The sequence below is a fragment of the Nicrophorus vespilloides genome, unplaced genomic scaffold, assembly GCF_001412225.1.
Source record: "Nicrophorus vespilloides isolate i.1.1-1 unplaced genomic scaffold, Nicve_v1.0, whole genome shotgun sequence".
In the NCBI taxonomy this organism is placed as follows: Eukaryota; Metazoa; Arthropoda; class Insecta; order Coleoptera; family Silphidae; genus Nicrophorus; species Nicrophorus vespilloides.
In genome coordinates this window covers 1179720-1190428 of record NW_017100099.1, presented here as the reverse complement: position 1 = coordinate 1190428, position 10709 = coordinate 1179720, and the positions used below count along the sequence as shown (strand labels likewise).

General features: G+C 37.0%; 2 protein-coding genes across 2 annotated transcripts in view; both read right to left on the bottom strand.

Annotated features, from left to right (window-relative positions):
- Window positions 1–663: 663 nt before the first annotated feature.
- LOC108567950 lies at window positions 664–3872 on the bottom strand. The gene is made up of 3 exons (XM_017928771.1): window positions 3469–3872; window positions 3169–3408; window positions 664–3104 (listed from the first exon to the last, which is right to left on the bottom strand). The coding sequence occupies exons 1-3, from the start codon at window positions 3649–3651 to the stop codon at window positions 687–689; spliced, it is 2841 nt and encodes a 946-aa protein (XP_017784260.1). The 5' UTR covers window positions 3652–3872; the 3' UTR covers window positions 664–686.
- The window catches only part of LOC108567951, a 136990-nt gene continuing 130145 nt past the window's right edge, over window positions 3865–10709 (bottom strand). Inside the window, exons 6-8 of the mRNA XM_017928772.1 lie at window positions 7231–7341; window positions 4728–4861; window positions 3865–4104 (exon numbers count right to left, since the gene is read on the bottom strand). Coding sequence (XP_017784261.1) covers window positions 3886–4104; window positions 4728–4861; window positions 7231–7341 — 464 coding nt within the window. The 3' untranslated portion in view covers window positions 3865–3885. The remainder of the gene's footprint in view (window positions 4105–4727; window positions 4862–7230; window positions 7342–10709) is intronic.

The window sequence follows — 10709 nt, the reverse complement described above, 5'->3', positions numbered from 1 at the left end:
AATTTTATTTTTTTGTCTTATTTTATAATCAATTCGGTTAAAATGTTTGGTTCATTGACATTATCACCACATGATTTTTCTTTTGAGAAAAATCGGTTTAATGTCATTTGTTTTGATCAATATTTTGTACAATTTGCGAAAATCGAAATTATTTTATTTAGAAATAAAATACGTAGTACGTATAAAAAGTAATAAAAATTAGTTATAGTTAAGTTATTGATGTTTATAAATTTGATTTATAATTTTGATAGTAAATTATTGTTCAAATTCAGTTTATATTTTTATTGAAAGATATCCTTTAATATCAATTGTTTATAAAATAAGACGTAATAAAATAGATTTGTCACTAATATCTATATACATGATTTATTTTTATATTTTTGAATTATTATATTTCTCTTAAAGTAAATGCAGTCTACAAATATTATATATAATTTCAGCAAATGATTTGAGCTAAATTAAATTGTTCCTTAAAAATTAATATTGATTTTCCTTAAAAACTAATTTATTGCACGTCCGGCCAGATTGTTATCACAATATAGTGAAAGTAAATCATGGATGAGGATCCTTTTATTAAAATTAATCGATTAAAAATTAAACAAATTATTTACAAAAAAAAATAATAAAATATTTACAATATAAATTTAGATTTGTTTTGCTTAGGAACGATTTTGGCTATAATACGTCTATTTATTTGCGCGTAACGGTGTGACGACGGTACTGTAACTTACTGTTTCGGAATCGCTGCTACTGGCATGATCCTCCAGACTGGCGACGGCTTCAGTCGGTTTAAGATCTGATCCGACGCCGCTGTCGATGGATCCTGCGATGCAAGAGGTTTTCCTATAACTTCCGAAGAACACGGAATGGGTTTCGATGCTCTCCGCACCAGATTCACTGTGTCCGTCACCCAAACTCTCGTCCGTTTCACTTCCGGCACTGGCGCGCTCCAGATCTTTCATCTTCTTCTTGTGCGAGTCGCTGGAATCGGTGCTCAGATAACCGGAATCTTCTGGCTTCACGTTGATCACCTTACGCCATTCTTTCTTCAGTGATTGCACCTTCCTTAAATTAAGCGGATTCGTTGTTATCGTCGCTGCTTGCAAAATGAATTGATTGTTGATACCGTTTTTAAAAATCACGTCGTCCGCATGGATGAAGTTCTTCAAGATGCTTACGTCCGATTTCAGGTGGTTGCAACTTTCGTAATCCGACTTTGATTTCTCGATAGAAGCACCGGTCGTGGTGTCTTCGGTGCTTCTAACTGGCCCGTTTTTTGGTGGCAGAGGAGGTTTACTACCTTGAACCTTCCTGGGTGGTTTTGGATGCTCGTATATCGGACCATCGCTCACTTCCCGATGAGGCGGAATCACATCTGGTTGGATTGTCGGAGATTTGCGTTGCCTCCTGCAATGCCGTTCCTCCAACGTTAAAATTCTACCCTCGAAATCCTGACTTCTCCAGTTAACCTCTCCCAGTGACTTCTTTACCTTCGCTTCGTAAATTTCTCGAAGGCTTCCAAAATTCCTATTGAAATTGCAAACGTTCTTTTGATCGGTCGCATCGGTCATTGAGTCCTTCTTGAAGCTTCCCGTTGTGCGCAGCATGATTTGCGTGGGACGTTCCAATGAGTCAACGAATTCATTGTCGCTTAAGGCTGAATTGAAGATTTTCATCTTGGGTTTACGATCCAGCGTGTCCGGTTCAAAATTATCCGAATCTTCCGCTTTAATGTAATTGTCGGCGCAATCCCCGACCTCAATTAATAAATGACCGGGCTTGTTTTCTTCGTAAATAATTTTGGGCGCTCTCTCCATCGTGGAACAATTTGATTCTGAAGGCGTCGAAGGCGCACTCCCATAATTATAACCATTGTTAACGTAAACTTCGCTGACTAAACTATAACCGCTATTCCTTTGCAGCAACTCAGGAAGCTTGAACATCTTATTTCCGTTGTCTCCTTTCTTCAGTACGATCAGTTCATAGTCGTGATCATCGCTTTTCAACACTTCCTCCATGTTGATTTTAGATATAGTCATATTTCCAGTTTTAGTGTTAATTATTGCATTCCTCATTGTCATTTCTTCATCCATAGGAAGTGCAGAGCTTAAGCTTGGACTGGGTTGCGATGAAGTAACTTCTGCGTAATCGGATGGAGTGCTGAATCCTTTGTGCCTCGACCGTTCTAAACTATCCGCCTCATAATCAATTTCCTTTCGCATATCTAGCTCAGGGCTCGAATCAACAACATTCAAATTCGATAATTCATTAATAACAGCTTTCATCTTCTTTTTAGTTGTTGTAGTAATTTTAGGATCCTCTTTACAATCAACTGCCATAGCTTCATGGATCATATCTGGGGGAGGAAGCGCAGCTTTCGGCTCGGCAATTACATCGTAGATATTCTGTTCCATTTGGAAATGTTTAGGCATTGTTGGTAGAGGAGGTGGAGGACATTTCGGTTTGACAATTTCCTTCCTGCGTCTACTGTTGGCGGTCCGGACGGTGCTCACACTTTTCTTGGAAGATGAGGATTTTAAAGAAGAGTTTTTATTGAATGCAGGAGATCGAGCACGTTCAGATGCAGGACGAGGGGATAGGGTTCTAATATGCGGAGTTATATAATCTGGGGAGAGAGACCTTGTCGGAGATCTGATGCGCTTGGTAATTTTCTTAGGTTTCACAATGATAGTCGGGATCTCTTCTGTATTCTGCGGCGTCTTCAGAACTGGTATATCTTCAAGCCATTTCCTTATACTTATTTGCTTGTTATTATCCGCGGTTGTTGCGCAAGTGTGGCAAGCGGCTAAAGATGGGAATTCCGGAAGCTTACCGGACAGCGCTTTGAAATCTTGCGGCTCGCAGCCTGGGCAACCAGAGCACCTCTTTCTTCTGCTGTTTTCCCGCTTCAAACTAATCACGCTGCTCCGGCGACTTCCTATAGGCTTCACGTAATCCGAACCCACGTCGACGGCATAATTGGTATCTTCTTCCGGAATGCCTTTCAAGCTAGGAGTGAACTTTTTCGAAGCCATTTTCTGTTTGGCTATGGAGATAACTTCGCGGATCTTTGTGAGGAATTCTATGGCTGCGGGTGGTGGCGCCTGTAATTGTTATATTTATTTTTAGAGATATTATCTTAGAAGGATTATGCTTTATATGACGTACGAGTAGCAATTGGGGTTCGAAATAGGCAGGATTGAAATAGAGCTTCCTTCTGGTGGTGCCGATAACCTTGACCGTGTCCGGCCGTTCTTCTCTGCCCTCGATGGTCTCGATGATGGACACGTTCTCCTCGGGTAGTCGCTCGATGCTCTCTTGATGCATCATCACTTGATGGATAGGATGCGAATTGAACAGCGCCTCGAAGTTGTGCGGCGGATGGATCATTGCAGACGTAATATGAATCTGAACAAAATGTATATTGATTGGAGACGGTCATGCGTTGAATGCGATTGTAATTCTTACGTTTTTCTTCCTGTCTTCGTGATGCTGGATAATGTCTGGTGTAACGTCAGTGTCCGAGCTGCACGAATCGCTAAAGCTGTTATCCGGCATCGAAAAGTGTCGACTCAAGCCCAATAGAGGATTGTTCTTGATGATGCCTTCTTCAGCACCTGCGAGAGTCGTGTTATCTCTGCGCTCGATCATCTTATCAGACTCTTTGCGTCGTTTGCGAAGATGCAGATAGAGAAACACAGAAGCGACGTAAATCAGACCGAGAAGGACGGAGGAGATGCCTATAGCAACGTACTCGGAAACGCTGAGACCGCTTCCTGCTGAACTCTCGCTGGAGTGGGCATCCGCGGAGAAGACCACCTCGCTGACATCTGCAGAATCAGTTTCAAAGTTAGGTAATTCATTTCCAATCGAGCGCGTTCTGGTTCATTTACTGTTCAAATATTTCGTGGGAGTTCCGACAATGCGGAAGGCCACGCACGGCGTGAATACCAACGGCACCTGCGGCGCTGCTGCTGTTGCTGTAGCTGCTGCTGTAGGTGCTGGTTGGTCCCGATCTATGTCGGTCGAGATCTCCTTGCACATTAGATGGACCAGAACCAAGCGGCCCCCCATACGGGCACGCAACTCGGGCTCACCTACCCACTGCAAAAAGCACAAAAAGAAACGAATCAGAGGTGAAATCATTTCATTCTGAATTCCAAGGGCACACCTGAATATTTCAGCAAGAGCAACTGCTACTTTAAATTATTAAATTAATATAAGGAAAACTCCCGTTTGAATACTATTTGCAAGATTGTAAAGATACAATTATTAACACTAGATTTATGGATCACATCAATTGAATTGTTTTCATGCTTAAAAATACAGAAAACATATTGTTTTATATTGGCATAACGTTATGTATACGTATCTCTCTTTACATACTATATAATTTTCATTAATTCCTGATAATTGATGGAGCTATAATGTGATTTTAAGCTATTGACAAAATATGAAATGAATTAAAATGAACTAATATTATTAAAAAAATGCATATCAAAATGACGGATATAAGTAAAAATAGTCCGTAAATCTAGCGTTAAACACAAATGATCCAACATACTGTATACGATGAATGATTTCGTAATCAACAAAGTTTAAACCAACAATCAAACAAAAAAAACTACACATCAAGTTATAACAGCAGTGATCTTTGTTTGGTATGAAATGAAAGTGTATGAATGGAATAATTTCGCAATTGCGATGAAAAGTAAAATTCCTCTTACTTGCAAAAACGTCCTGCCTTCATCTCGGAACAGTCTGAATGGCACATCTGTGTCTAGCGGATTCCTGAGATCGATCCATCCGCCGTCTGTTAGGAACTTCGCCCCGGAGATGCCGCAAACAGGTGTCCGGATCCCTTTTTAATGCAAATGCAAAATGATTAATTCTATCCATCGCAGACTAATTAAAAGAAACAGTGCAAAGAAATGCTGAGATATAAATGGAAATAGCAAAAAAAAAGGAATTAAAACTCCTCTCCTGCTAATTTCTTAACCAACGGGATTTCAACGCAATTACTAAATTATATATAAAAAAAAATAAAAATACAAAAGCTGCCGAGAAAAGAAAGAATAGTAATCCATTTAATCGTTAGAGGCACGTGCTCAGATCCAGACAAGGTATGACCTAATCAGAGGCCGGAAGTTACGCTTCGTGGGAATTATGAATTGTGAAATTTATTCCAATTTTATTGCCAGCTTATAAAATGAAGAGGTGCACATTAATTGCGCCTCTGGCCAAGTACCTTGAACCCTACCTTTGTGTAGTCGCTTTATTTTTTTTTACTGTTGTTGAGTTATAAATACATTTATTACTTAGATTTAACACTTGATATTATATCATTACCACTTTTTAATCCACTCTTGACAGTATACATTTTATATTGAAATTGTAACCTTACGTTGAATGCCGAACTTGTGTTTTTTTTTGGTCCAGTAATTTAATTTAATGTGATGCAATTTAGATATACATAACTTGGTTTGGCACACCCAACTTAACAGTTAAATGTGTTAGCTTTAGTATGCACGATTAATGGTTTAATGATTTTTAAAAAAACTGCTTTATTACATTAATTTAAACGAACTGGGCAGTAAATTGAATATTAAATTAAAACATTGTATAACTCTAATGGAAAACTTAACTAATTAATAAAATTGTGAACATTTAATAAAGAGATATAATGAAATTAAAACTTTATTGTCCTCGAAAACAGCACTTAGAAATAGCAAAGACAAAATTAAAAGGAAAAAAGGTCGGAAAGTATTTAAAATTTAATTGGAATTGTAGACAACGTGTGTTCATGACCAGGAAAAGCAACAGCACATACACACAAGCAAGTTGACTTGCAGTTCTCGATAATTACGCACATGTTCCTGGTAACTGTAATCTCGGATCGTCCTTTTTTTTGCACATTTCATTTCTTCAAAATAGATTTGTGCACATCACATCACATGTGTGTGTATTGATCCAACCATTGGCACTCACCACACGTTGCGGAATTCAAGATCCAGCATACGCCTTCCATGATAATAATAATAATAATGATGAAGGCGCGAAACGAGTTTTGATTGAGAGTGTTTAATCACATTTATTGGCTCAACGCGTTCGCATCCTTTGGATTGGTTAATTGTTCGATTGGACAATGGGAAATTCTAAATGGAAATTCACTTAGCACATCAGTTTCCTCAACACTCCCCCTTTTATTTCTATTTTATTTTATTTCATTTTTGTGTACAGTGATGCTGTGTAATCTCTCGTCTCGTCTCATCTCGCCCCATTCACCAGCGATTTACAAATAATCAGGTGGAGAAAAATGGCTATCCTTCAGTAAAATAACGTTATTAAACCGTCAATGGCTTTCAACATGTAATCGATGGTGGATTATTCAAAGGCTTCATCATATCGCTGCCGATAGTTGAAGTCCTTTTCAACGGCCCTTCAGAAAGTGTTAACTGAAAGAACTCGCCACGTCCTCTTACAAAAGGAACTAAAATCCTTAAAATGACATTTAAGTGGGTATTAAATCTCACTCCGCATGTACCGTAAAATCTCTAGTATAATACGCAGTATTAATTTAAACCAGCAAAAAATAAGGGTGCGTATTATACTCGAGTACAAACAAACTCTGGTGTCAATACTGAAACGTGAATTTTGTCACCTAATAATATTTGCGTTTTTTATTATGCGTACTATATACGAATATAAATTTACAATTTAATGTTATTGTTTGTATTTTCCATTTTTTTTTGTTAAAACTTGAAGTTGTATGATTCATTAAAAAATTGGGTGCGTATTATATACGAATTTAAATTTGATCATTAAATCAAGTACATATATTTTGCACATTCTATCCAAGATTTTATAGTAAATTTCCGTGAAAGAAAAATCGTACGTCATTAATGTGCGGCGATATCTTTGATAGTAAATAATAATCATCAATAATTGAATCTGTATTTAACTAAAATATTAAAGTCAAACTGGTTCGACTCGTGTGTCTATAAATTAGTGTAAGAGCTGCGGTACGGTCATTAATTATGAGCCATGCCTAGTTTTATTGCTCTTCCGAAGGTCTTATTAATTTTTATATGTTCATTTATAATTAAAAATTAATCACATCGTTGGTATTGGAAATTGCATTAACCTCACCGTTTTAATGAACCACTACAAGTTGTAAACGATTCATATCCGTTTTTTTTTATATTGTAGTTTTGAAGACCAAATACAAACCTGCGAAGCTGATCTCCTTGCTCGGATGTATGATCTGTCCCTTGAGAGGTAGAAAGACGAAAGGAATCTGCTGCGACATCGAACCGCTGACGAAAGGCGACAGGACGCATTCTGTGAATCGCAAAGAAAACAAATTAGTATTATTTGCAGCTGGACGGCAGACTATAAATCGGGATTCTTTTTGGAATCCTCGTTGGAGGAAAATGCTTGGTAACAGTTAACGTCTGCTGCAGCGGTGCTTGTTGGTGTCGTCGTGCCAAAGCGAAATCCGCGCGGCAATTTTCCGAACAAATTAATTATTTGGTAATTTTGCGCCGAGCCAAAGGCCATTATGGAATTTCGTAATTCACGCCATTTAAGGAAACAATTTGCCATCGTACCTCGCGCGCTCGCCGCCTGCGATGAATTAACGGCGCGAGATTTCGCCGTAATAAGATTCAAATTATGTAACGACGGCCGAGACGTAATGTGTTTCCCCTGAAAACTGTACCGTTGCCTGCGAGAAAATGTTCACATGCAGAATGAAGTATACCTATGCACAAATACATGTGTACACAGATACACACATTTATGCGCATACACACACATTTTTGCTGTCCTTTGTATTTACCTAAGCAGTAGTGAGCGTGAGCTCCTCTTTATTCTACGCCATTTGAATTTATTTGCATAATCCATAAGTTTTAATATTTGTGAAGAGCGTTTGGAACTATTTGATAATGCATATAATTTAGTCTTGTAGCACAAAACCACCGCAGAATGTTCAAAAACAAAGTATTGCAACATCAGTATACAACTCATTCTAAAGATATATTGTTAGATCATACATTTTGTAGCTAACATAATATACTTCTCGCTAATTTATAATTTTCTATTGATTTGAACATGATTAACATGAACATGATCATTATCTCGCATAGTGCCATTAATCAGTTCCGCCAATATCCCGGACTAATCGAGATCGATAACAGCACAAAAATAGACTTGACTGTAAAGAGGAAGATTTTTAAATATTAACTATAGTGAATCTGCACTATGTGAGGTATTGCTATATTTATTATATATCTATTATAACAATTAAACTACATTATGTATCATTAATTGTAAAAAGTTAAACATTCACATTATTTATTAACTAATATCTGCTTTTTCAGATAAACGAATAAAAAAATGTTACAAGTATTGATGATATACAATTATAATTTTATATTTAAAGAAATTGAAGTAGTCGTAGTAAAAAGCAGTTGCTTTAATTCAGTATAGCAGTACCATGGATAGAGCTCTAGCTAGAGCTTCATGTCCTTTTAAAACTGCGAATCGCCTGGTGCAGAATATATTGTAGCGAGCTGACTGCTGCTAGTATCGCAGGAACAGTTGGATTGCATTTCGTGACTCGGTGTAATTGAAATTTACGTTGTTACATAAAAAAGAAACGTAACAAAACGAAGAAATGCAGTGCGCATATACTACATTCAAATTAATTGAAGTTATCCACGGTGATCTACGGAATACGTTGAGAGCTGATTCGTTAGAAATAAATTAATTTGAATTTAAGTATATTTGATTTTGTCAGGTTGTCTCATTTATAAATGGTAAATTGATGTAAATCGTATGTTATAATTAAATCCAACTTGGAAATCGCATTTGTGATGTAATATTAAATATATATTTCATAACTAAATCTGTTTTATATCTAGTAAAACTGTAGAAAATAAAACTTCCCTTTGTTACCTGGACATACTTGAAATACAAAAAAGATTCTTTGGATTTCTTTTAAAACACAACACAAGTATTTAGGTCTGTTTCACGTCTCTTTATGAAGTTATAAAGAGACGTGAAACATAGTGAATCATAAATGTGCCGGTATTTAAAAGTACCGTCAGACGAGAAAGGGTTAAGTAGAAAAGTAGATCGAGAACGAAGAAACTGACTTAGTGTACATATTTTAACCAATTAATTATTATACGTATTATCTGTCGTTATTATTAAGTATAGTTAATTCTCAATATTTAGGAATTATATAAACCCTAGGCATACTAAATCTAATTATATTGATTATTTCGTACTTTTTTTTCTTCATTATTTTATATAATCCATGGCACATCGCCAATAAAGGACTTCATAAGTACTTTGGAATAAAGATAGTGGAAGAGGTTGTCAAAGACAACTAACAAATACACAAACTGGCTTGATTCGCATCTCTATGCGTCTTCTGGACAACGTCACAACAAGAAGATTGAAGCGTTTCAGGGTCTTTCATCTTCAATTAAAATTTGACTAAATATAAAATGATATACTAACGTCAAGGATTGCAGCCACTTGGCAGCAAGTAGATTTGACTATGAAATATATATCGTTAAAGACTTTGTCGTAAAAATTCATGACACATTTTTATTTTTGATTGATTTCAAACTTGTAGGAGACATTGCGTAAAATGACTAGATATTTAAATGAATATTTGTAAATGCTTGTAATATTTGCCTAATAAAAGGTTAACTACCTGAAATAACTATATGCCTGTTAAATTATCATTATTATTTGTACATTATACAGAATGTACTGCATGGAATAGAAAATAATTTGTAAAACAAATTACGTTTAGGGAGATTTTGTGTTAAGGTTGTATGTAAGTACAGTTGTACTTGAGTTTCAACGACGTACGCAATGGTAGATGCATCAATAAATCGTCATTGGGGAAGGGAACTTGTTACCTGTCGAACGTTCGATCGAACGACGTCCTACGATAAACAATGACGAAGGTGCTAAATGTTTTTCCCCTCTATCATTGCATCCAACTGTACTTCAAGAACAATCAAATAAAGCTTAGCTGGAACGCGGTACAACGTCTAGCACTCCGCGCTCGCACCATAATCGAAGAAGTCTTTCGTTCCGTATCAGAATTAGCCATTGTAATAAATACCGACAACATCTGCCTATAATAATTTACCCATTTACCCATAAAGGCAGAGGCTCGCCTCATTTATTTCTTCTCTGTGCGTTTTTTATTTATTTATTTAGCAGACTTTGCGCAGACTTCTTTTTCATCATCGTTTACGGCAAAAGGGTAGCCTCGACGACGATTGCCCTCTGTTCCGGTGGGTTCTTAATTAAGGAAAAATTCGCATTAATTAGCGGCCTCATTTGATGGCCGTAAAAAGAGTCTGCTGTTCCGTTACATGACCATCCGCAATGGTCGCAATTAAAATGTGAAATTTTCGCGCAATTTTCCGCGCCCAACCACGCACTTGGAACGATAAGGAATCAATTGTTTATAATCATCTGATTATACGCGTTGGCGATGGAACGTGAACATCATTAGAGACGGCGAAGAATATTTCTTCTTCATCTCGTCTCGCCTATAATGAGCATTACAAGAAACACCACTCCAGGCGCACGCCGTTGTTGCTAGTAAAAAAATTTATTGCGGATGCGAAATGAGTCTTCTCCTTTCAAAGGAGACTAAATCTGTCACCTGGACCACA

Coding starts and splice junctions, on each gene's coding strand:
- LOC108567950 (XM_017928771.1), bottom strand. CDS start 3,651: ATGATCGAGCGCAGAGATAACACGACTCTCGCAGGTGCTGAAGAAGGC. Junction 3,409..3,468: donor ACGAAGACAGGAAGAAAAAC/GTAAGAATTACA, acceptor CATTTTGTTCAG/ATTCATATTACGTCTGCAAT. Junction 3,105..3,168: donor TCGAACCCCAATTGCTACTC/GTACGTCATATA, acceptor TAACAATTACAG/GCGCCACCACCCGCAGCCAT.